The sequence below is a fragment of the Indicator indicator genome, chromosome 2, assembly GCF_027791375.1.
Source record: "Indicator indicator isolate 239-I01 chromosome 2, UM_Iind_1.1, whole genome shotgun sequence".
Taxonomy (NCBI): domain Eukaryota; kingdom Metazoa; phylum Chordata; class Aves; order Piciformes; family Indicatoridae; genus Indicator; species Indicator indicator.
This window is the reverse complement of record NC_072011.1, coordinates 16,541,209-16,567,812: the sequence shown is the minus strand read 5'-3', so window position 1 is coordinate 16,567,812 and position 26,604 is coordinate 16,541,209. Positions and strand designations below refer to the sequence as shown.

General features: G+C 40.8%; 2 protein-coding genes across 2 annotated transcripts; both read right to left on the bottom strand.

Moving 5' to 3' along the window:
* Window positions 1–3,404: 3,404 nt before the first annotated feature.
* ZC2HC1B (zinc finger C2HC-type containing 1B) lies at window positions 3,405–13,299 on the bottom strand. Its single transcript, XM_054393780.1, has 7 exons — window positions 13,263–13,299; window positions 11,943–12,007; window positions 9,780–9,899; window positions 8,655–8,793; window positions 6,551–6,675; window positions 5,814–5,916; window positions 3,405–3,409 (listed from the first exon to the last, which is right to left on the bottom strand). Exons 1-7 carry the CDS (start codon window positions 13,297–13,299, stop codon window positions 3,405–3,407), a joined length of 594 nt encoding a protein of 197 aa, XP_054249755.1.
* A 2,584-nt stretch (window positions 13,300–15,883) lies between these two features.
* Window positions 15,884–26,604, bottom strand: LTV1 (LTV1 ribosome biogenesis factor). The gene is made up of 11 exons (XM_054393769.1): window positions 26,548–26,604; window positions 25,568–25,699; window positions 24,893–25,081; window positions 23,563–23,650; window positions 22,540–22,660; window positions 21,540–21,789; window positions 19,265–19,392; window positions 18,242–18,381; window positions 17,902–17,954; window positions 16,876–17,076; window positions 15,884–16,282 (listed from the first exon to the last, which is right to left on the bottom strand). Exons 1-11 carry the CDS (start codon window positions 26,602–26,604, stop codon window positions 16,169–16,171), a joined length of 1,473 nt encoding a protein of 490 aa, XP_054249744.1. The 3' UTR covers window positions 15,884–16,168.

The window sequence follows — 26,604 nt, the reverse complement described above, 5'->3', positions numbered from 1 at the left end:
TCCAAGCTTATGTACCTGCTAAAAAAAAGCAAACGAAAAGAAAAACCCATGAATTTTGTACCACTGCCTGATCATGTACTTTGAATAGACATTTTGTTATTTTGGTTTGTGCTTTTATAAGAGGTGTAACTAATTACTGATATACTTGTATTTGAATTAAAACGTGAAGGACATGTTACGCAGACTCTGAGTTGGACTGGCACCCATGTTCTTTCAGCTGCTCAACTGTAGCAGGTGCCTGAGCTCTGAGCTGCCTGGAGAGGTGCTGTGCCTGACCTCAGCCTCTTCTGAAATGTGGAAAGCTGCATTGGTGAGAGATGTTTATCATTTGTAGCTACAGGTTAAAGACCAAGTCTAATTCAAGTAAAGAGAACATAACCACTTTAGAGGTTAAAACAATTAAACAGCACACAGTGATGTCTACAAGGAATGCATAGAAACAAACCTTAGATGTGTAATAGTTCAGCTTCAGCTCTTCAGTCCGAGAAAGCTGTTGATGTCACGTCACAAAGGCAGGCAGGTTATTTCAGAAGGTTATGTTTGCAGAAAAATAGTTTTACAGAATCACAGATCATGGATGTTAAGGGTTGGAAGGGACCTCTGGAGATCTTCAAGTCCAACCACTCTACTGGAGCAGGACCAGAGAATCTAGACCGGGTCACACAGGAACACATCCAGACAGGTCTTGAAAGTCTCCAGAGAAGGAGACTCCACAACCTCTCTGGGGAGCCTGTTCCAGTGCTCTGTGACCCTTACAGCAAAGAAGTTCTTCCTCCTGTTGAGGTGGAACTTCCTGTGCTGCAGTTTACATCCATTACTGCTTGTCCTGTCACAGGGCACAAGTGAGATGAGGCTGTCCCTTCCTTCTTGACACCCAGCCCTCAGATATTTATGTACATTTACTAAATCCTTTCTTGGTCTTCTCCTCTCCAGACTAAAAAGCCCCAGGTCCCTCAGTCTTTCCTCACAAGGCAGTGCTCCAGTCCCTTAATCATCCTTGTAGCCTTCTGTTGGGCTCTCTCAAATAGATCCCTGTCCCTCTTGAACTGGGGAGCCCAGAACTGGATGCAATATTCCAGGTGTGGCCTCACCAGGGCAGAGTTCTATAATTCTCACAACTCAGGAGATAGGCCAAAGTCATCCAATCCTTAAAGCAGGGCTGAATTTTCTTGTAGCTTTTGTTAAGGGGACTTCTGTGAGCATTTTTGAGAGGCCCTCAGTAGCTGAGGCTTAATAATGCTTTGTTTGTGAACACATATTCTTTGGGCTGGGTAGACCTGGCATGGACCTAAACATCGCATTGCTGGAAGAGCAAGAGTTTGCGTTTGGTAGAGGTAAGATCACAGGCAAGGCCATGCTAAAGGAGAGGTGAGGCGACAGCAGCATGTCCTCATGCTGGCTCTCCCTGGGCTTACCAGTGGGGTCCAAGAGGATGGGGATGCAGTAGGCAGGCAGGTGTGGCTTCAAGTAGAGACAGTGAGGAAGGTAGCATGAGCTGCAGGACATCTCTCTGGTGATGCCTTTGGCTCACACAGGGCTGCAACAGCATTGGGATGGGGAAAGGCAGCCCCACACACGCTGTAGGTATGGTGGAACCAACCAATGGTTGCTCCTCCCTCTCTGGTGTAGCCCATTTCTCCTCCTAATGGGAGGAGGATGCAAGGGGCAGAGAGCATAGGAAGGCAGGCTAGATCATGGTATAGCAGCTAAGAAAGATCTTATGCTATTTTATCTCTCATCTTAATAGAGATAAAAACAGTGTTTTATCTGAAGTCTGCCTGAAAATCTGTACAAGCAGAGCACTTTGTGGTGGCTAACAACAGAATTACTCAAATAATACTGTAAAATAGTGAAACTTGGTAAACATTTGGTCTCATACAAAGAGAATACATGTAACCCTGATGAAGGAGCTAAAATTATACTCCATGGAACATAAGGCTCTTCATCCTCTGTGTAAATGAGCAACAACCTCTGTTGCTCAGTCCCAACCTCTTATCCGAAATCGTTAGTTTCTTTTTCCTTCAATTTTATTTACTGACTATTCCTGTTGGGACTCTCCCTTTTCTTAACCGATGAGTTGCTGTTAATTTCAGACAGCTTTTCACAGCCAGTCTGAAATGGGATGCTAAGCTCCATGTATTAATGATTGATTCATTCCTGCTAGCAGAATTTTTAAGTACTGTTCTTCACTGTACTGTTCCTGCTCTTATAGTTAACATTTTCTGTAAGATAGAAGAAAATAAGTTGTGAAAGCAAACACTTCTACAGCAGAAAATAATGGGACACACATGCACACACCACCAACAACAAATAGAATGAAACTTCTCTAACTTTGGAGGATTTATTTATTTGGTTGTAAAAGCAAGCAACTGTGATAATAATGCACAGGCTGGTTTGGGTTCCCCCCCACCCCCCCCCCTGCCCCCTGCTTCCTGGACTGGAAAAAGGCTCAGCAGCTCTGCTTTAATAACATTTGAGCTAATTTCATGCCTACTATTTCTGGGAGTCTAGCTGTAGGATTACACTTGCTTCAGTGTCTTCTTTTCTGCATTTATCACATCACTATTAGCTAAAGCCTGAGTTTAATTAAACTCTGTAAAGTCTGGTATTTGTTATTGCTGTGTTCGACTGCTTTTCATCTTTCAAGACAATTCCTTATGGATTTTAATTGAAGGCATTCTTGGAAATTGTTACACTGAAAAACCCCAACATGCTGCAACACTGGAAGTTTATGCAAGGTGATCCAACGCTGGTGGATAGATCAGGTGGCCAAAACTATGTCATCTAGTCTAACCCCCCTGCCAGAGCAGGATCACCTATACCAGATCACACTGAAACACATCCAGGCAGGCTTTGAGTATCTCCAGAGATGGAGACTCCACAGCCACTCTGGGGCAGCTTGTTCCAGTGCTCCATCACCTTCACAGTGAAAAAAATTTTCCTCATGTTTCCATGGAACTTGCTGTGCCTCAACTTCAACCTGTTGCCCCTTGTCCTGTCATTGGGCATCACTATTGGGTACCTGCCTTATCAAACCATTTATAGAAGCAACTGAAGTTTTTAATGTGAGAAAGAGATTGAAGTGCTTTGAGGCTGATACACAGCACACGTGGCCATTTATCTCTTACCAGTCACTGTCATTTATCATTTATTGTTTACTGGAAGATTCTATTAAATATATAAATGAAAATCCCAAACGTTCATTTATCTTGTTCAATACATCAAAGCTAAGTATTAGGGGAGGGGAAAAAGAAAGACATGATACTGGATCTTCCTACATTTTGTTCAAACCATCGAATGAATCACTGGTACTATCCATCCCCTCACAGGCAATCATTTAATTACATTTTGGCAACCGATATAAATAATCTCACAGCTTTAGAAGGGACAGCATCATAAACTTGCTAGCCTAGGGGAACAAAGCAAAACAAAACAAGAGTGAATTTCAGTTTGCTTATTTTATTGAATATGGTAGCTGTAGCTCTCAGGTGAAAGATGTGCTGGAAAATTGTGTTGCTTAATTAAGGTCTTCCATAATGCATCAGAAGAAAACTTGAACACATCTTTGCCAACCAGCCACTCTATCTTCTGTCATGCATTTGTGATCTGAAAGCAGCAACAAGCCATATGCTTCTTATTGGTATAGAAACAGCTTTTTTTATGTTACTCCATTTGATCTAAGAAGATTAAACCTTGCTCCCTGGCAAGGTGATAGAGCAGCTCATCCTGGAAACCATTTCCAGGCACGGTAAGGATGAGAACATTTATTTGCATCACTCAAAGCTGCTTTCTCAACTAAAAAGCACTCTTGCATAGCACTGAAACCGTCACTAGCCTAAAGTGCTGTGTAAAGGCCGTAGCAAAGCTTAGCTTTTACAGAAAATGCAGTAGCAGTTGCCAACAGCCCAACACCTAAAAGCTCACCCAGGCCAGTTGCTTCCACAATTCTGAGGGGCATACAAGACTGTCCTACATTTTGGATGGTAGCATGGATGTCTGTCCTTGGGGTCCTGCTGGAGGCACTGTCTGTCCCAGGCCTCTGTAAACTGGCTGCAACTGCAATCCTGGTGATACCTGGACAAATTCATGTCCCTAGGGAAAGAAGTGTCTCCTCCCCAAGGCTGTAAGCCCTGAGTTTCATAGTTCATGGCTAAACCTTGGGAACGGCATCAATAAATCTCTTGGTTGTGTGCAAGACCCTGCATAAAAGTTACTACACTTAACAGTCGCAAGTAATCTGCACATAGAAGGACCCTGCAAAGACTTTGAAAGTGAGTCTCTGCAACAGACTATTTTGTGCATTTTACTGTTCATCCCATGCTCTAAGCTCTGGTACAATGTCATCTCTCAGGCTCAAAACACCTTGCCAGCTACAGAGGATCTGTCTTGACCATGTTCACTGCCAGGACCTCATGATCTGTAGTTGTAAGCATCATACGGGGGTGCAAGATACTCATAATCTGAGTCCTCCCCTTGCACAACAGCACCACAAACACCCTACGCAGGGGCTGGAAGGCATTTCTGCTGTTCTAACATGGCTTTACATGGCCCAAGAAGGGAACAACACTGACTGCACAATCTGAAGCACAGAAGCACCAAACTTCATGGTCTGGGAAAGTAAACATTGAGGAGAAAGAAGAACCTCCACATCAGCATCCTGACTCAGTGATTATTGAAATGGATGCTGGCATCTTCCTCACTTGGACAGTGGAAGCTCATAATGAGAACACAAGTTCTATAGATAGGTTTGGCACACCACTCCCACTGGCTACTTGACATGGAGCAAAGAATGTTTAAGACCAAAATGAGTATGTTCAGCAGCTTATATTGGGGGACATGAACTCTGCAAAAGTTTGCAGTGCAATTGGTTGCTTCAGGTAATACAAAGAAGTTCATACTGCAAACATTGCAATAGGATATTGTATACATAGATAAATTATAATGTTGAAATAAAAAAAAAAAAAATTCTTACCCAGACTCTCCTCAAGATTTTTTTACAATAGATTTTCTGTTATTCGGCAGTGTTCCTGGGGGTGATAAAAAATTTAACCTACATAAATTCAATGTAAACCCCAGAAATGTAGGAATCAAAGACAGATACAAAGAACATTAAGTATTATCATTCACAGGTTACACTACAAATAACCATTAAAATAACCTTGTAAAACATCTTCTAAACATAAATTAAGCAGGGGTGATGTAGTCATCACCCGCAGCAATGGGTGATAGCGAACCTATTACATAGAATCCTTCTTAGAGGGAACTGTTGAAGGGAATGTGGTGGTGATAATATTAAGGTTGAATCAACAGGGTGAAAGTCATATGGAATAAACAATATATAAAGCTTGCTGCTTCATCTAAATAGACTTAAGAAAAGGTAAAAACCATGGAATAAATCTTAAAAGCTAGGATTAAAGATAATAGCGTTCTTTATCAGACAGAAAGAATCTCACATCCAGACTGCATGCTCTAGTACTATATAGAAAGAGCTAAGAAGTCCTTCCTGAGGAGTCACATAAAAACCTTGTGGGTTTATAACACAAAAACATTCAGGGTAATGACTTGGAAAGCCATTCAATATCAATTACATCCATGTGAAAATTTTTGAGCCTTCTGTCTAACAAGTGTTCTACATAATTGAATTTAGGATTTCATGTCATGCCTGGGACTTGTTAAAAAAAAAGAATATTAAACTCAAAATTTTCTATCAGAAAACTGTATTCTAAAGACTAAGATTTGCTTTAAAACTAGCACCCTTCATTTCAAATACGTCTGAGTTTGTTTCAAAAAAAAACATAAAATGAACTCCTTACTTGGCCAGGGATCATCTGTACTGCCACATTGTTCTCTCCTCTGAAGCATTACTGCAGCAGTTGTTATGATTGGAGGTTTTCTCTGAGTCACTGGCTGCTTGTTCTGGTAAAAGAAGATGCACAATCCACACCTGACTCCAGCAAGGAGCTTACAAAGCCCAATGAAAACTCTCCAAATCACTGTTGAAGCAGTACTAGGGAGAAACAGGAAAGAAGTGCAACCCACACACACCCTTGGAAGACATTTTTCCTCTCCAGCTAGGTAAAAGAGTAATTGGAATTTCAAACACCTTTAAAAAGAAGTTAAAAATCCACTTTTTTGATTCCCCCAAAGGGGCTTAGCTCTTTGGCTTTGTGTCTAGCAGTCAGACTAAATCAGCTATACATTTGCAGGAAACACCAAGTCTGCCTACAGCAGGGACCTCCAATGAACAAGAACAGCTTTCTTTACGTATTGTAAGATCTGCCAGGTTTCTGCTTCCCTACAGCTGTTACCCTGGAATCCAGCTGCAGAAGGGTCTAACGAAACTGGTTTTTTGACACAATCACATTCTGTCACGTGTTATAGCTGGCAAAGGGCTCCACTTTCAGAGAACTCCTATCTGATATTCAGCGTGTATCTTGTCTTAAGAGGTTACTCCCTTCCCTGGATTCTTAATTTTCTATTAATATAGGTCTTTACAACAATCTGGCAAATCCACCTCCGGGACAAGACAGGTGTGGCTGTGTTTGCTTACCGAAGCCTGTCTGGTGGCCTTTGCAGCAAAGGCACGGCGGGCAGCTTGCTCTTCACAAAACTTCACATGCCTCTGTGCTGCAGCCTCATTAAATCTCCGTGAGCAGTGCGGACACTGAATATAGTCTGACCATAAGAAAGGAACAACTTGTGTCACAGTGCGTACGCTACAGGAGAAGAATTGCCCTGCTTTCCTGGAGCACTCAAGAGCAGTTCAAAACCTGGCTCCATCAGCAGGTGACCATGGTGAGCTCCCATTGGCTGCCGGAGTACAAACTTAGGAGGACTACATAAATCTCCTCTAGAAATCCTAAAATACATGGCTACAGTATTAACCCAGCAAACAGTAATTGCTTTCAGAAATAAAGCCCTAGGGATTAATAAAATCAGATTTTATTATCTTTGCTTATTCCCACCCTCAACGTCACAAGTACCAAATCTGCAGAAAAAAGCGTTAGTTAAAATTCCTCGAGCAGTCAAAGCCAATGATTTTCAGACCACTTTAGAAGACTGGCCATTAGGATTTCTATCTGGTGAAACGCTGCTGAAGATACTTGACACATCCAAGAGCCAGGTTTCTGGGTGTGAAGCAGCATTGTGAATAACATACAGCAGTGCCTCCTAGAGTCATTTCTGACAGTATTACAGCCCTCATTCCTCTAATACTATTCAGTGAGGGTTATTACTGGTGCAGTCCTACTTGTTTCAGTGAACAGTCGGTGTGTGGGGTTAAGGTAATCACATTCAGCCCACACAGTGCCCTTGCCATTCTCAGGGCCCTCCACCCTGCCCAGGGCCTTTTACAAAAGACGCCCAAGAGTTCTTATCCCAATATTACAGATATGCCAGTTTTAAAAATTGTTTCTTTCAGTAACAGCCAGAAAAAGGTAGCCCAAGCAGCCATCAAAAGCCAGCTCCAGAGAGCAGTGTGGACAAAATGTTTCCAAACACAGGGGAGGGGAAGATGAGACAGATACTTGGCTTGGCAGGGGGACCTGACACTTCAGGGGAGAATGGGGAGCTTTGGGTTCTATTTGGAGGAGGAAGAGAGGGAATACCTCTCTTTCCTTCCCCCAACCCATGTAATTTCTCTCCATTCCTGTAGTAAGGATATACATCCTCAGCAGGCCCCTCAGCAATTTGTCTTTCCTAAAAAGCAGTTCTCAAATTCGTTTCTCGATAACTACTGTTGTTCTTGCACAAATTGATTTCCTCCAAGAGAGAGAAGGAAAGGGAGGGGTCTGATCTTAGAGTCAGTAGAGACAGACAAGAAATAACAAAGTCATTAAAGAATTCAGCAGTGGAAATTCAGAGAGGAGCCTGACCCCAATCAAGGAAGGAAGATGTGTCCTGCTGCTTGTACTGCATTGCTGCCATCTAGAAGAGGAGAAAGGCTGAAATCACAGCAGCTGGTTTTGCTATCAGTCAAGAATTCCTGCTCTGGAAGTAAGCCCAGAGAGCTCTCACTTCCCTCTCCCACCCTTCACCTTCCTAATGCAGGCAAGACTCCACTGAGACCCTTTCCCATGTTTTATAAATCACATATCGTGAGAAAAATTTGCTGTATGTGCATCTCTTTCGGTCTGTAACTTCTAAAACAGTGAGCTTTGTGCAGAGACCACACCTGCTGTTAGTTGTAAACCAGTCCCATCTTTTCTAAATTACTTCCTCTATCTGCACAGTTGGGTGGGGAAGGGGACAGTGGAAAAGCCATCATATGGGAGTGGGTAAGCCCAGGCACACCATAGTTGTTTTGAAGAGTGAGGGGATGTATTTCACCCTGTTAGACTGTGGTAGAGCCTGTGCTAGAACAAAGGCAGCCTGACTCTCCTTCCCAAGCATTATCTAATATCAGATACCAAACTTGCTGCCTTTGAACTTAGAAAGTGCAGTTACATTTCTCTTCCTCCTTGCCACCTCTGCACTGCACTCCTGCTCAATTGAAGCCAAGAAACCCAGGTAAAAATTAAAGAGTAGGGAGGGAATTAATGTTCATGTTGTGTTGTGCCAGGAAGCCCAAAGCTGAAGCCCAGCTATTGATAATAAGAGGTCACTGCTTTACCAAAGATTAGTACAAGAATAGTAATAAGATAGAAAGCACAAACCTGCATTGATGCTTGGTGGGGGAGGAGGCGGAAGAGGGCGGCCCTCCTTCAGAGCTTTTGTGGCCTGCCTGGCTGACCGAATAGCATTAATAAAATCCTCGTGGTGCTGCCTCCAGTTAGATTTCTTCCCCGGCTGTTTCTGTAATGGAAATAAAGGGAGACACAAGCCACATTTTCTCCTTGCGAGGGACAGAAAAATATCTTCCAGTGCAAGTTCTGCCTTTCTGAGGGAAAGAAAAAAAAGTTACAAACAAAAGAAATTTGTTCTTTTTCTGAAAGGCACAGGATTTAGCCCTTTGCTGTCAATTGACAGCACCAGAATATGGATAAAAGAACAATGCCCTCCAACAAAACACTCTGGTCATGGCAGACCAAAGGGTGCTTAAAATGGAATAGAAAAGACACTGAGTAATGCCTTCTCTTCTTCTTCACTTGTCAGATTTTCCTTGCTTCAAACCTTTGTGCACTTCTGTTTCTTTCCACGACTGATTTTAAAGGATGTTTTACAATGGCAGACTGCATGGATACCAAATCAGCAGTGGTTTGGGCACCTCTGGGTAAAATTACACACATGCATGTCCCTGCGTATTCCCCTCCTCCCCAACAGTGCATGAAAAAAACTTGTTTCAGTAAGACCTTAAGCTTCTTGCCCTGCAGCTCTGTAAATAAATTCAGGTTAAAGACATTTTTAAACCCTTGAGTTCAAGAGCAGTGAATCTCCATAGCTTCATGTGTACAAGATTTGGGGCTACTGACAGCTCTCACATTCACCCTGAGGCACACATGCACCAACCATCTCAAATCCCACTCTCTTTCAGGTTTAAGTGAAGGTGAAACCACCAGAAAACTCTCACAGTCTTGAAAATACGTTCATGAACATTTCCTAGACAAGCAAAGACACTCTAGTTCCAGAGTAGTCATGACACCTACTGGTTTGGCTCTGAATGGACGAAATACTCTCAAACGCTAACAGCACAGGGAGGGGGAGGAAAGAATTTGGCAGCAAGTCAAGCACATATGTGAGACTCATCCGCAACATCCAGGATTTGTCCTCAGAGGAAACAATAACATTAGTGAATGAAAGGCTTCATATGGAGATAACAAACACTTCAATTTTAACTACACCTTTTGTGAAGGCTTTGTCTTCACAGTGGTGATTTCTGTTCCCTGCAGTCTCTGTTTCAAAGAGTTGAAGGGTTTGCGCTTCTTGTTAAAGACTTTCCTGCATATTGGATCATGCCTCAGCTGAAATACAAAGAAAAGGAGTTGCTTATGGTTTGAAGTCATGCTTTGTTGATGATGCATCAGCCTTTAAAACTACTTTGATTCAGGAGCAGGGAGCTGAAGCAGTATTTATTTTGAATTCAGTTTAAATCCTGAAGCACACAAAACTTTAGAGAGCTGTCCAAGTACAGCTGCAGTTTGACACAAATAAGAAATAGAAGCCATTTCCAGTTTGTTGTGCTCAAGGACATGCTGGAGGCCAGCACAAGTAATGACTTGTAGAGAAGAACATACTGGGTTTGTGATCAGGAACAGTCCTGCTGGACTCCCTCACCACCATCAGAACTGTTTTTCTTTCTTGTTTAAGGAACAGACTGATCCTGTTTAAGGGGGTGATATTTACATTGGTAGTTCTTTGAGTTTAGAAATTCATCGCAGACCGCGGGCTCCCCTGACAAATGGCAGCGCTGTCCATCTCATCAACACCACTGAAAAAGAGCCTGACCCAGGCTGAAAGGGAGCAGCTGCTTATCAGCACAGGTAACCTGAAGGAAAACTAGGGATAACACCTGCTGCTGGAAGCACAGGGAAATTTTAGGTAGATATTCAGCAACAAATTTGTGGAAGAGCCACACCTCACAAACAGAGGAGGTTTTAAGGTTCAGAAGTCTCAGATTTTAGCATCAACCTGACTCGTCCACAACAGGATGGGCAATCCACTTTGTGAGGAACACTGTGGCAGAAAAGACCAAACGGTGTCCCTCTTCCTGTGGATAGCACCTATCTGAGCCCATCTGCAGCTGCTGAATTAAAGATCCCTGTCCTGTCTTCCCTTGTGTGCTCTCCCTTTCCAGTTTTCAGTTGTTATTCTTGATCTTCCCATTAATTTTTCTATGCCATCTGCTCTTCCCATAGGAGTTAAGCAGCTGCCTGAGCCTGGCATTTTGCTTACAGCTCAGCTGCACTAAAACCCATCTCATTCTACTACAACACGCGTTTCTAGACACCCATGTCCCTTTGAACCTTTCTACTTATGTGCTTCAGGCCCTTATCTTCTGTTTCTAGACGTTTTTGACAGTCAGCTTGAGAGAGCTTCTCTACAAGACCAAGAAGGCAGCAGATACCTGTGTCTTCCTCATCGAGGAGCATATCAGTTCTGCCTCATCAGGACACGAGAGGCATTACGGGACCTGTATCTCAGGCTAGTCATAGTGACAAGAAACTTCCATCATTCCTCAAATCATACAGAACTGTCTTTTCATGTTATTTTGCTAGATTAAACCATCATGTATCTGATCTGAGATATCAAACGTGGAACTATCAACACAAGGTAATTCCACCTTTGTCTCAGCATTCATAGTCATTCAGTTTACAGTGTATTTTTCTTGACCTTTTTTTCCCCCCCCTCTAAATTGGTTTTTAGTTCTGTCTCAGGGCTGAACTGATCTGCCACAGAGCCACTGAATCAGTAGTGCAAACTGAGGAGGGGAAGGGTACGTGCAGAGCCCCCTGCCTCATAGAAAACCCCACAGCTGGGTTGTGCCAGGCAAACCGTGCAGACACTCATTTAGTTTGTAATCCAGAGATCAGGGAGGTCAGGGGGAATCTTTTCATTCACTTCAGTAGGCTTTGGAATAGAGCCTGGTGCCTGCATTATGCTATCAAAGGGACTACTTATCAGATGGTTTATAAGTCTGTTTTTTCCCAGGAAGTCTGAAAGAACAAATTCTGCCTAGAAACCTGGAACACAAAGGAAGCTTCAACTTAGTAATTTACGTCTCACCAAGTGATACATTATTTTTAAATGCAATATATAGTAAACATCTGGGTTTCAACATGCAGGTAAATTAAAATGGTGCAAGACTTCAGATTAAGTGACAAAATTTCTGTCCACATTCATTAATTTTCTGATCAAGTTCACTAGTGAAACCAGCAATTCAATCAATGTGTTCATTTCTCTACCAGCAGCCACCTTCCCCACTGCTCACTACCTCTTTCAGCTAAACACATTGACATTCCCACTTAACAAAAAAAAAAAATAAAAAAAAAAAAATTGTGTTTTACCAGAACAGCTTGTGCAAAATGTCTTCCACAGGTCGTACAAGGAACCAGATCCTGACTTTGGGCAGCTGTGTAAAATTCAAAACCACACCAAGTCTCAGTTACATTGTACAGGACAGCTGGACTACAACAGAGTAAGCATCTGGCCTGAGCTCTTCCTCATTGTCTGAAGGGGACACCTACAGTCTTGTGCCAGATCTCCCTTGTGCAGAACTACCTTCTTTATCTTGTTCTTATGAGGCATAAGCTCTCTTTTGCTCTGATGGACAGTTCTGTTTTCCACACGACAGCTCAGGTGCTTTCATGACATCACAGCTGGGCAAGGTGGGGCTGGGAAGCAAGAGCAGGTGATCTGCAGCTGGTTTTATTCCATTTAATGTGTAAGGAATTGGGAGCACAGTAATGGCTCAGGGTAAACCACAGCTACTCCAGAAAGTAGCAAGTGTCACAATAAGTGTGACATCATCGTTCTCAAGACAGAACATTTCCATGGTATGCCAAGCAGCATTCTAAGATGATCTTACTTCGTAAATGTAAAATTTGTGGGGATTTTTTGAGTTTTAAAATCAGTAATGTTTTTGAAAAATAGATGTTAAATTACATGAGAAGTAGTTCTAAGCCCTCCTGACTCCAACAGCAGTCCTGTATTATCATTCCAAAGCAGGGATGTTACTTGTAATGAACAAAAACAACTTTTAGGAAAACTTGAACCTTTTTTATGAGACTTGTAACCTAGAGAGGGAAAGACTTCTCACTTATGTGCTCCTGTAACAAACAAAAGAAATCCTTGACTCGATGGAGCAGAAGCAGATGTGTGACTGCTTTTGTTTCTTACCTTTTCCTTCAGATTTTACCACTTTCCAGAACACAGAGCTAAGGTTACTACAGCGTTTCACTGATTACAAGTGTAGAGGACCAAAGCAATTCTATAATCATTATTCTATTTAAAGCTCTTTTGCTCCCACACATCTTTCTGTGTGTCTGTGCTTAGTCTGGACTATACTCTTCCTTCCAAATATCTTCCTTAGCCTCCACCATCCCTTTTATTCTGTTTCTACCTCTTCCAAGTTTTGACTGATAGCAGCTTTTTGCCTTTTTTTTTTTAAAAAAAAAAAAAAAAGATTTTTGTACAAGCACAGTATCACCAAATTAGCAATGAGAATTCAGGAAAGAGGACAATTTGCCACAAATTACTTTAGACACATGCAATAGTGGGTTAAGGACTAGTAAAGAATATGTGCACTCTTTAGTAAAGTATTTTCCTTTTCAGTGAATCACAAAATCTCATTCCATCCAAACCACTGAACAGCATCTGTTGCTCACTTGTTCCATTTAACTCCTTTCCTGGTAGGTGACTCATCTCAATAGAATGGATTCTCAAATTTCCTCTCTTGCATGGCTGTTATGAGTCTTGAGTACTAGGTGGCCAGCCTTCATTACCTCTAAAGCTGACCACTCAAGTTGCCATGCAGCAGTAATGATGTAATTAACTATTATGACACAGGCAGCCCCTGCTTCAGCCTCTGAAACCTACGAAAACTAGTACAGAGATCAGCCAAATGCAAACCCTGAAACTTGTTCTAATCTTACAAATGATTTCTACAGATTTGGTTAACACAGACTGGAACAATTTTGGAAAACAAAAGTCTTAATCTAGATGTGAATACTGTGCTGACATTTCAGTTTTCTGAGCAGTGACCAAGATCCTTGTGGATGGAAATGCCTGTTTATTGCATTTTCTAAACCCATGTTACTTAAGATATATTATAAAAGGCTTCATCCAATACAAACAAGTACTTTGAATCGCTTCAGTACATTAAAAGGCCTCACCACTCCTTCCAACAGCTTGTCTCAATCTTGTATTCACAAAATTATTTAAGAAATATTTAAGGTATTCTTAATACATTTATAATATTGTGGGTGACAAACATGAGAAAACTCCTGTTTCCATCCTCACCCCGTGATACCTGTTGTATGGTATTCACAGAATCACAGGGAGCTAGGGGTTGGAAGGGACCTCCAGAGATCGAGTCCGACCCCCCTGCCAGAGCAGGACCATATAATCTAGCACAGGTCGCACAGGAATGCCTCCAGGTGGGTCTGGAAAGTCTCCAGAGAAGGAGACTCCACAACCTCTCTGGGGAGCCTGCTCCAGTACTCCAGATCCTCACAGTGAAGAAGTTCCTCCTCATATTGAGGTGGAACTTCCTGTGCTGTAGTTTATATCCATTGCCCCTTGTTCTATCACAGGGCGCAACTGAGAAGATCTTGTCCTCTCCCTCTTGACACCCAGCCCTCAGATATTTATAAGTGTTTGTTAGATCCCCTCTCAGTCTTCTCTTCTCCAGACTAAACAGCCCTAGGTCTCTCAGCCTCTCCTCATGGGGCACATGCTCCAGTCCCTTAATCATCCTTGTAGCCCTCTGTTGGACTCTCTCAAGTAGATCCCTGTCCCTCTTGAACTGGGGAGCCCAGGATTGGATGCAATACTCCAGGTAGGGCCTCACCAGGACAGAGTAGTGGGGGAGGGGAACCTTCCTCAATCTGCTAGACACACTCTTTGTAATACACCCCAGGATCCCATTGGCCCTCTTGGCCACAAGGGCACATTACTGTCCCATGGCAAACTTGTCCACCAGGACTCTCAGGTCCTTCTCCACAGGGCTGCTCTCCAGCAGATCACCTCCTAACCTGTACTGGTGCAGTTTATTATTCCTTCCCAACTGCGGGACTCTGCACTTATCCTTGTTGAACCTCATTAGGTTCCTCTTTGCCCAGCTCTCCACTCTGTCCAAAGCCCGCTGCATTCAAAGAATACCTGCCCTTTTTTTTTTTTTTAGGGCAGACTCATTGGACTAGTTAAAGCTTTCTCTCTTTTTTGATTGTCTTCCTCCTCACTCCAGACCTGCTGGAGTGGGCAAGGAACATTTTCAGGCATCCACACCAAGCATTTGACAGCCACAAAACCAAGAGAGGATGTGCTCTAGCATCTAGCAAGCTGCATCGAGCAAGCCAAAAGCGGTTCCAGCAGCCCTGCTGTTCTTTAACTTCATCCATCCCTTCCCTTTCACAGCTTTTGTTCTCTGGCTCTACCACAGTGTAGTAGTGGTAGTAAAGCCACTCTACTGATATGCTTGTTACTGTGTTCCTTAACAGTAAAATAGTTAACTTTTCATCCAAAGGCAGAAGATTGCTCAGTCTACAGCCCTAAAGCTGAGGTTTTCTTGTGAATATACAAGGATTCAGAAAAAACTTATTTTGTTCACATGCATGGATACCAATCACTGCACAGTACTTAAGATCACAGCAAGCCTAAAGATACCGGACCTCTTCTCATCTTCAGGAAGTCTTTGCAACAACTGTCACGAAGCATAAATTTGCATTGCAATGAAACCAAACCGAATGCAAAACCTGAAGAATATTTCAAGGAAATCAAGACAGTGGCTGTCTGCAACACACAGTATTTTTCTAAGTATCTGCTGCTTGCCTGCCATACTGCTCAGGCTGAGTACTTTCAGCAAAGCTGATTTCAGCAGCAACAGTAAGGGTCATCCACTGCAGCACCTGTAACTCTTGTGACAGATTTTATTTGCTATGAAACTTAAACTCGGGTCAGGTAACAGGGATGTGTACCTACTCAAGAGTTTTTCAGACACCTCAGTTTACAAAAGGTTATTTTACATCTTTTGCAATAGTACCCAAACAATAAATAATGAAGCCACTAAAGAGCTAAGGAGTGGTTGAAAACTCTTTGACTTACAAGACTGTGCTATATCAAGGCACTGTATTTAATCACTAGTATAAGGGAGATAAGACATATATGGACACATTGCTTGGTGAACCAAAGTAATTTAATAGAAGGATCTAACCAGATCTGTAGGATTCTGCTTATTTCTTGAACACATTCAACGTATATATATATATATATATTAAAAAACCCCCTTTGTTCAGTAATAGCTTGTAAGGAAAATATTTTCTATAACTTTAACGTATTTTTGCTGCAATTACACTTTGCAATAGTTTTCATGTCACTTTTGACAGAACAGACATCATCAATACATCGTGTTATGTAGAACTTCCTTTCAGAAAGAATGACATGTTTCTGATTCTTGTTACAGCGATATCTGAATAAACCCCTTTGTGCATAACTGCCAAAACTGAATTCTCAGCTCCCTTCTCAATACAAATGCAAACTTAGGGATGTCTCCAGAGTAGGTTCCTCAGTTTCATCAAGACAACTTCAGTCCTTGAACATTTTGTTTCAGATTGAGCAACTCCTTTTCTTGCCTTGTTTTCTCCAATTTGAAGGCTAGCTTGTTGGCCGCCTTCTCCATTCTGCGTTCCTGTTATGTACAAATAATAACAAATTCACCAAATGTACAAAATGTGCAAAAACTAAACTAATTAGCAGTTCCAGATCATGAAAACAGCAGCAATTTGAACATTGTTATTATTTATGGCACTAATTATTAGTAGTCAAACTAATATGTGCCAACAAAATTGTCTTTAATTAGCTGAAGCTTCTAATATGCTGGCAGTTTCTGTTCCTAAATAAAGCAGCCAATGTATCATTGTGGCCAATTAGATTCTCCACATTTCTTTCAGAGACTTTTCACTCTGTATGATCTGAAACATCACAATTGTTTTCTTTGCTAACCTAGATAATAAGTTAAAAGTAAAGCTCCTTCCAAAGCTATGCACGTAATAGTGGACACACCAAAATTTCCATACAGGAAATTAAGATGACAAAAGTTATAAGGTTAACTTTCTTTCCAGTAGATTTTTTTTTTTAAAGAAAGAATAACAAGTCCTTTGAGACCAGCAAGCTTTTCCTATTATGTTCCAGACAGAAGAACAAATGAGCTTCAAAAAAAATATCGTAAGACAGAATTCAGATAATGTTTTTTTGCAAGGTTTTGTTTAAAACGAGACTTACTTTTCGCTCCTCTTTTATTGCTTGTTTTCTAGCTTTGCGATCCTCCTTGCTCTCATCTTTGGAACGGGGCTGTGTTGATGCCCTTGGCAGGTCACTGTCATTAATCATTTGCATGCGTTCAATCTGCTTAGCAGTCAGACCTTTCTGAGGCAAGACATGTAAGGGAATTCCAGTCTTCTGGGAAATTTTTATTGGCTTGGGCTAAAATAGAAAGCACACATGTAGTAATGGTCCCTAGCTTTCCCTCCAAGAAATGCACATCACACTGCCTTATCAGTGTAAGCCCATTAGATTCAGATTTAACAGCAACAAACATACTATTGTCTTCCCTCAGAAGACTACACACTGATCCCAAAGAAATTCAACACACCTGTGAACAGAATCTGGCCTCCGGGAACAAGTTTCTGCCTTTTAAGTATTATCAACAACAACCAAACAAAACTTAAGTAGGCCCTTCATATTCATAGGATCACAGTATGTTAGGGGTTGGAAGGGACCTCTGGAGATCTTCAAGTCCAACCTCCCTGCCAGAGCAGGACCATAGAATCTAGCACAGGTTGCTAGACCTTTATAAACTTTCAAGAAAAAGGTTTCCTGTCAAAGTCTCACACATCTGGAACATCAAGCTGTGCTCTAATGATGGGGAATGTCTGGAAGGACAAAGAACTATAAATTGTTTCCAACTGTAGAAGGGAAACAGAAATCTATTTTCAAGAAAAAAAACACCTAAGATGTGATTGTGAGACAAATTAAACAAAGGTAAATTACAGATAGCAAGAAAGCAATTCCTTGCTCTCTACATTTCTGCCTAGCTATTACAGAAATGTTGAACATAGTCAATTTCCTTCTAATAAAATAAAATATACTCAAACCTTTCTTCAGTGAAGTATGCCAAACGCTAACAACCACCCCAGATACCTTTTCTGCTCCTTCCTTTTAAAAACTGGTTTCTGTTGCAAAAACAATCACTTTTGTCTCAAGTTTTCCCAGTTCAAGTTGCTAGTTGAGTAAGTTTAATGATTTTACCTTTGATGGCTCCTTAATAAGAGTTGGGTGATTATACAAGTTTGAATACGTACCTAGGTCACAAGCAAAGAAAAAAAACAAACAGCAGTGAAGAAAGGCTTGCAAATTGAAATTAGGTAAATTCATTGTGAATGGTACTACTACTTAATCTTTGAAGATATTACATCTCAGGAATTAAGTTATGCACAAAATAGCAGTAGCTTTATCTAGCAGGAACTCTTGCTTTTTGCTCCAGAAGCATAAACCATTTTACCTAAAGCACTGTTAGAAAAGTTCTGAGATCACCTATCATTGACTTTGAAATCCTAGGAACAAAAAAAACCAACTCAAAAATACTTACTCAAAATGGACTCACAATCCCACTTTTCTTTTGGTTCCTCAATAACCACAGCTACTATTTCTTCTTTTTCTTCCTCACTTTCTTCATTCACAGCAGAGTCTAAACCATCACAGGGTTCAAGAGCATCCAATTTCACACAACTGAAAAAAGTCAAGAGAAGAAAAAAAACAAGGTTTGCCTTCTCTTAAAAACATGTAATTGCATAAACCCATCCTCTCCTTGGTAACATCCCAAACCAAAGAAATTCCCAATGAAACCTGCAGCAAAAATAAGTTTCCTTAAGTAAGTATCTCCAAAATAAACTACAACATAGTACAAGAGATATAGTTGAAAAAAATAAAGTATATTTGCATTTCATAAAGATGTGGTACAAAAAATTTGTGACTGCAAGGCAAGAGGAGAAGAGGATAGAGTTTTTAGCCTGTAAGCAAGGCAGCTCTAGAGGGGATTATGTACTCTGTGCAGAGCAGTCAGTCATCTTTCACTACAAAGGACATACTACTCTACCTTGCAATCCAGAAACAAGATTAATGTGAGAACATCAAGCCATTTAATTTTGGGATAATATCACTTGCTGTAAGACAAAGAGAATATCCTATGGAAATATGACCTCACATTGACACGGGGTTGCTTTATATGCACTGATTTTTGCAGTGCTCCGAAGTGCATACCAACAGGACAGAACAGACTTGGTTACAGAGTCTGTTAAAAACAGAAGTAAAGGTACAGGGAGAAAGGTGAGGCATTCCTCCTTTCCCTTTTCAATGTAACAGGTGTTACACTGAACTTAGTACAGTTCTACAAACGCAGCACAAACCAACACAATGCCTTCACTTAATTGTATTGTCTGTTAAGACTGACATTCAGTGACATTAAAAAAAAGGATAATACTCATACACAGCTCCTTTTACTGTGAGACGTAATCTTTGAGTACATGTACTAGAAACAACATACCCAAACTTCCAATATAAACACAGGATTATGTAACTGCTTATGTGAAGCAGTACTTCTGGGAATACATACCTCTTTGCTTTCTCTTTGTAGTAATCATTCAAGATTTCCTGCAACCGAGTATTGTCTGTGTTAATATAGCCTTCTAACTCCATGTTGTCCAAGGCTCCAATTTCATCTTCATCAAATTGTTCAAAAAACTAAAATGAAGAAGAAAGAATCTGTAATTGTTGTGCAACTCCTTGATAGCCTCAAGAAAATGTAGACATTTCTTCCTCTTTGCCCCTTTTTTCTCTCCCCTCTCATTTGCTGAACTACTGTCAAAAACATCTGCAGTAGGATTTCCTTCCTTACTATTCTTTCAGCATGGGAGTCGGCAAATTATCTTTTAACAGTATACAAATCAGCCCCTAGAAAATGTTTCTTATTCTGAGCCATTATTTCAATCTGTACATTAAGAAGCTTGTCACTGCTCAGGACAAAAGTTACACCATACTTCCACTGCTCTGACACCGTTTCATCAATGTATACTTGGCACACTGGTGAGAAAGGGTGAAAGATGTGAGTCCTTACCAGGCACTTGTACACAGAACCACAGAATTGTTTTGGTTGGAAAAGACCTTAAACATCATCAAGTCCAACCATTATCTAACCCTACCAAATCTGGTGCTAAGCCACATCCCTTAGCACCACACCTGTATGTCTTTTGAATGCCTCCAGCAATAGGGATTCAACCATCTCCCTGTGGATCCTACTCCTCCAGTGTCTGAGAACTCTTTCAGTAAGATTTCTTCTAAATCCAATCTAAACCACCCCTAGTACAACCTGGGGCTATTTCCTCTCACCCTATCACTTATTATTAGAGAGAAAAGATTGACACCCATCTTGCTACAACTTCCTTTCAGGTAGTTGTAGATCTCTTTTCAGCCTCCTTTTTTCCAAGCTAAACAACCCCACAGTTCCTCAGTCACTCCTTCTAAGACCTTTTCTCCAGACCCTCCCCAGCTTCACTGCCCTTCTCTGGATGCGCTGACCGGGCAATCACCTGGTTGCCCTGTGTGTGCCGTGTGATGGCACTCAAGAAGATCTGCTCCACAAACTTCCCTGTCACTGAGGTCAGACTGAAAGGTGTGTAGTTCCCCAGATTCTCCTTGCAGTCCTTCATGTAGATGGGTCACATTTGCCAATCTCCAGTCAAGTGGGATCTCCCCAGTTAGCCTGGACTACTGGTAAATGATGGAAAGGGGCTTGGTGAGCACTTCCACCAGCTCCCTAGGGTGTATAACCCTGTAGACGTGTGTAGGTCTAGGTGATGTAGCAGGTCACAACCATTTGGATTATGGGAGCTTCATTCTGCTCCCCATCCCTATCTTCCAGCTCAGAGGGCTGAGTACACAGCAAACAACTAGTCCTACTACAAAAGTCTGAGGGGAAAGAGGTATTGTATACCTCAGCCTTTTCCTCATCCTTGATCACTATATTGCCCCCTGCATCCAACAAAGGACAGAGATTCCTCTTAGTCCTCCTTTTGTTGCTAATGTACTTGTAGAAGAATTTCTTGTTGCTTTTAACAGCAGAAGATAGATTAAATTCCAGTTAGGCTTTGGCCCTTCTAATTTTCTCCCTCCACAGTCTCACACCTTTACAGTCCATCCAAGTGGCCTGCCACTTCCAAAGACCATAAACTTTCCTTTTTTCCCTGAGTTACAACCAAACATAACTCAGGTCAGCCTTCTTCCCCAGCAGCTCATCTTTCAGCATGTGTGGATGGCCTGCTTCTGTGCCTTTAAAGCTTCCTTCTTGAAGAATGTCCAGTCTTCCTGGACAACTTGGCTCTTCAGGGACTGTTGACCAGTCTCCAAAACAAGACAAAGTCTGTCTGTTGAAAGTCCGAGGCGGCAGTTCTGCTGATTCCTCTCTTCCTCAACAATCAAGAACTCTTTCATTTTGTGATTGCTGTGTACAAGATGACCTCCAGCTGTCACATCACCCACAAGCCCTTCTCCATGTGCAAACAGGTGGTCAAGTGGGGCACCCTTCCTGTTTGGCACCCTCACCAACTGCATCAGGAAGTCACCTTCCACACACCCTAGGAACCTTTAGGCATGCTCCCTCTCTGTCTCTTCCTAGTCTTCCACCACAATATCTACCTTGTTGGAGTTCTCCCTGATTCTTACCCATAAACACTCAACCCAGTCGTCACCATCATTAAGCTCAAGACAATCATACCCTGACTACCAAAGGCAGTAAGAATTTACACAGGCATAGAGGACACCACCTTATGAGATGAATCAAAAGACAAAGAAGCGTTTAGCCCCCTCTATTTAATGTTTTTGAGCTGCCTCACCTTTTCAAATCTGTCATCCAAGAGAGTTAACTGCTCATTCCTTCTTATTACTGAAGATGACATAGAATATTCTGTGAAACGACTCCTGGTTTCTTCTTGCATAAAGAGAAATTCTTTAGTCTGTCCATTAACTCCATCATCTGATAAAGGACTTTCTGAATCGTAGTCTTTATCATTACTGCAACTACCCTCTTCATCACTGTCATCCTCCACATCTTCCCATTCATCTTCATCCTCAGCACATGATCCCCTGAACAGAAGCATAAAACAGTTTTAGAGTAATACATGGACCTTTCCACATGCTCTGACCAATACTGGCTTACCTGAAACATTTTGATAATGACAGATTTAAATCTTGTGAGGGAAAGATGAAAAGTTATTATTTTCAAACTGGTAAAAGAAAAACAACTTTAGCAGTAACAGTGCTGCAAAAGTCAGCATAACACTACTTTTGCCTGAAAGCTGCAAACATTTCTGATAACTGCTGGATCGCACAGCTGTGCAATGAGAGTGAGGTTATGTGTACATTCAGCAATACATCTCAAAGCAGGAAGAGTATCACCAACATTTCTCATGATGATACCAAAATCTAAACAAATAATAGGCAGTGGGGTATCACATAAAGCATTCATAAAGGTTCTAGAAACCCTTGTTAGTAAAATTGATGAACCCTTGTTCATCAATATTCCTAGCAATGTATTTTAAATGGGATAGCTGGTAATATTTTAAATAGTTCAAGAATTGTATTACTCCATACGTTGCTTCTGTAAACAAGTACATAGGACCCATGAGCTCAAAGTAACAAACAAAATCCATCTCTGGGGTAACACATGAAAATTTGATTTTGTAAGATACCATCCATGTAGTATGTTTTTCCTTTAGCATATCAACGTATTCAGATAGAAATCTGAAACCATTCTTGCCTCCTACAATACACGAAATAACAAACAGCATCGTTCCTATTTACAAATAATAAACAGTTCCACAGCGCTCTGCCTACCCTTTCCGTGGTTCATTTGCTTGTAGAACGAAATCATCTTCCAAGATATTTTCTGGATTGTCAAAATCAAAATCATCATCAAGAGCTGCAACAATATCTGGGTCGAAATCTAGCCGTGGTCCTAGTAAATGTGAAAAAAAACCACACCAGACCATAAATACATTAAGTTTATCTGACACTACAAAGCTATGTTCTTGGATAAAACCCAATCCAACTACACTGTTAATTTGCACTAAGATTAAACCTAAGAATCACAAAATTCCTCAACAGTATTTGAGGATTTGATACAAGCCAGGGCAAGGCACCAGACTCTTGCCAATGTTTCTTATCCAGAAAAGAACATTCCCCAGAGGTTTTAAGTTTCCATAGATACATTTTAGTATTTTTTATTTAGGCTACTTCACAAGAAATAATACCCAGAGAAAGTACTGTAAGATCACCTGCAAACGTTAGCTACTATACCCTAGAATTCTCTACACTACAAAAAATCAGAAAGGGTTTCTCTACTGCCAGTTAGTGTTTTTAGTATCCTTTCATCAGGACAGAGAGAACTACAATTACTTCCTGATATAAAATATTGAGATAGCTGTAAAGTGAATGTTCAGTGTAAACCTGAATGCATAACAAAAGCATACTTACAGCCTATAACACCTAAATAACACTAACAAAGGTAAGCAAACACCACCGAGCATTAGAAGAGACATTTTGAGAGTTAAAATCCAGTTCCAGACTTAGATTGAACAAAGTAATAAGTAAATAGTACTAGCTACAGTTTTCTCCTGTTATTGGTTTCAATTTTCTGCACAACAGTAAGAGCTCACTGATTCCAGCCCCCACAAACAAAGCTAAAATGCTATGATTATTAGTCTCAGGTTCAATTGTGGGTCTTTTAGAGATCATTCTTTGCCTCTGCTATCGAGCCTGTTCTAAACCAAAGCTGATATGACACTGTAATCAAAGCCATAATTACCATCTAGTACCTAGATGGCAACTCATCTTACAGAAAGGGAGATTTAATGATACCTGAAACAGGAGCAGCTTTATTTAACAAGCCCACATCCTCTTCAAACTCGGTGGCAAACACTGAGGAAGGCAACTTAATGGAGGGAGCCTTGGAAAAAGAAACAAAATAACCCATCACAATATGTTTGTTCTCAGTTTCTCATCTGAGAACATTTACAAAAATGTGAGCAAAAGAAACTCCATGAGTACTACTTAAATATTAAGGCAAGTGCTACTTTATTGGTGGCAAATTCTCAAAGTTATGCAATGAAAGCTAAGTAAAGTGTTGGCAGTACTAATTCTCAGGTCAATATTCTCTAGGTGCAGAGACAGGTTTGGGGTTTTTTTTGGAGAGCACAGATTTGCAATTACCCCTTCACTGAAAGGCTTATTAAAAGCTTACTAATAGAAACATGTAAAGTAATTTTAAATTTTATACAATATCACCAAACTGTACCTGAAATGCATTGTTTTGACCAAAACCACAGTATTTGGTTAAACCAAACTCCCTTGATTAAAAGTGACTGACTAGCAATAGCATACTTCATTGGTTGAAATTAGTTACTTATTTTCCATTTCAACCTGATCGAGTATCATGAAATTCCACAAGTTATGCCAGCCATTGAAAGATTTTTTCTATTCCTTCTGTTGCATTCCACCTTAAATACATGGTGTACTGGTAATACTAACTGATATATTCACAATTCCAAGAGCACTCCAAAGTTCTGAACATTTTAAAAACAAATGCCAACACCAGTAAAACAGTTGCTCAAATGCTTTTATAAGCCATCTCTGTCAAGAAAAGCTTGTTATGGTTACCCAAAGTGTATTAACACTGTGCTAGCAAAGTACTGTTCATCAGTACCAGGCTACCAGGACAATGGAGACTCCCTTCTTACAAGAAAAAGTCAAGGGGTAATGGGTACAAGTCACTTCTATGGGGATGCTAATTGGATTCCAGAAGAAAACATTTTCACATTGAGAACAGTCAGACATTGAAATAATCTCCCAAGGTAAGTACTGGATTCCTCTACATTGGTCAGTTTTAAGATTCAGCTTGAAAGGGTGCTGGGCTATCTCATTTGAACTATACTATCACTTAGAAAGGTTGGACCAGATGATCCTCGGGATGCCTTCCAACCCAGTGTTCTACAATTCTGTGAATACACTTTGGCCTCTCAGCTTTTGTTTTCACTTGTAGAAAAGTCTGATTGCAGGTCAAAAGGATCCTACATCCATAGAGAGACTTACCACAGTCATGATAACACTTGTTGAATGTAGCTAATGTGTCTAAAGGATGCTAAAATCCAAAGAACAGCGTTAGATTATTATTAGCAAAAATACTACATACTGGGACTCGCTGAATTTCATCTTCTATGTGCCCATCATTCGTGACAACAATTCTGCTTTGCTGTCCACGCACAGAGGGGACAAGCTCAGAAGGACCAGATGCTTCTTTTAGATGCTGCAAATAGTCATAGTCATCATCAAAGAAGACTCCATACTTCCGCTGCTCTTCCCGCCTTTGCTCCTCATGCCCCTTGGAATTGAAAAAATAAATATGTTTAGTACTTAGGTCCCTTAAAGAAAAAAAAAAACGGAACACATCTTTTGAGAACGCCTGAATTCTAAGTCCTAGTAGTCCTCTCTTCACTCATCACCCTAACATACAGACAACTGGAACACCGTAAGCATCTGGAGTGCTGGTCAGTGGTGTCTGAGCAGGACATTAACTTTTCCATAGGCAGTGTTAACTAACAAAGCCTGCTTTTTCAGGATGGGTCAGAAAAACTGCCGTTGTTGGGTTTTATATACATTTGTATCCCTAATGCCAGTTAACCGTCCTTCAACTCATCACATAACTGACAACTATCAAATTTCTTACAACACCCCCTTTTTAATAAAGCAGACTATAAAAGTACTTTCTCTCAGGCCATGTTTTTGAATTGTACAACTGCATACCCACTTCTCTTTCCTCAAGCATTTCTCTTCTGAATGAACCTCAACATTAAAAGCAAGTATTTACTTTCTGTGTAGGCAGTAGAACTCTCTGGGGTGCAGTATCATCAGCAGCAAGTGGATCTCTCTGACTTCTGTGCACCAAGTGAAAAGTTACCGCTTTTTTCTTCTCTATGAAGGGTTTCTTTTTCTTGTGAGGCTGCAAAAGGACATTTGGTTAGTAATTAATGAAAAAAGTAATATTAAATGCACCTTAAAAGAATCTTTTGCCTGGAGTGTGTTACTGTATTCCTTTTAAGGCAATGTATTATGAACATGTGCCTAAAGATAATGCAAAAAGAGGTTAGCGATAGGTTAACTCTTCCAACCACATGCACAACAGAGATTTCATATGATCTAATACCATATGGAGCTGTATTTAGCTACAAAATGACAGTATGTCAGTACAAAAAAATATTTGATTACAGCAGAGACATGTTAACATCTAATGTTATACGGGAAATTTTAAGCAACTACTTTCTAAACACTGGGTCAAATCTGAGAGACTTCATCCAAGGAACACAGGAAACTGTAATAAGGAAATTCATTTAGACACACCTTGAAAATTTAGACAGCTGTTCCTACCCCAGTAATTCAGTATCAACAGGACTGCACCATTACATAGACATAGCTGTATCATCAAAATATATCTGCATTCTAAAGCAACAAAAATCTGAAATATTCTTAACTGAGCAAGTCTTTAAGTTACCATGTCAGGCTTGGGGAAATACTTCTATGAAGATTTCTGGCTTCACTTACCTACCAAAACATGTTAATAGCACATATATTATACAACTTGGGAATTAGTCTAGGAGTTTAACCTATCTTCTTTACCTGGTAAGTTTTAAGTATACAACATGGCATGCTATGTCTTATCAAATTTCAGAGTATATTAGCTGCCAGGGTATGTTTTGGGCTAAATCCTCCAAGAACAGGTTTAAAATGGAGCATCCATAAAAATAAATACAGGAAGTTTTTGGAAGCAGGAAACGTCCTACCCCTACAAACACACCTGCCGATGACCGACAGTAAAAAGAAACTGCTGGTAGCAGAGCCACGCCGCAT

Coding starts and splice junctions, on each gene's coding strand:
- ZC2HC1B (XM_054393780.1), bottom strand. CDS start 13,299: ATGAGTCACCTACCAGGAAAGGAGTTAAATGGAACAA. Junction 12,008..13,262: donor AAAGGAGTTAAATGGAACAA/GTGAGCAACAGA, acceptor AATTTTACACAG/CTGCCCAAAGTCAGGATCTG. Junction 8,794..9,779: donor AGACAAAGCCTTCACAAAAG/GTGTAGTTAAAA, acceptor TTTCCATTACAG/AAACAGCCGGGGAAGAAATC.
- LTV1 (XM_054393769.1), bottom strand. CDS start 26,604: ATGCGGCGTGGCTCTGCTACCAGCAGTTTCTTTTTACTGTCGGTCATC. Junction 17,955..18,241: donor GGATTGTGAGTCCATTTTGA/GTAAGTATTTTT, acceptor CTTGTGACCTAG/GTACGTATTCAAACTTGTAT. Junction 17,077..17,901: donor TTATTAAGGAGCCATCAAAG/GTAAAATCATTA, acceptor TTTCTATTTTAG/CCCAAGCCAATAAAAATTTC.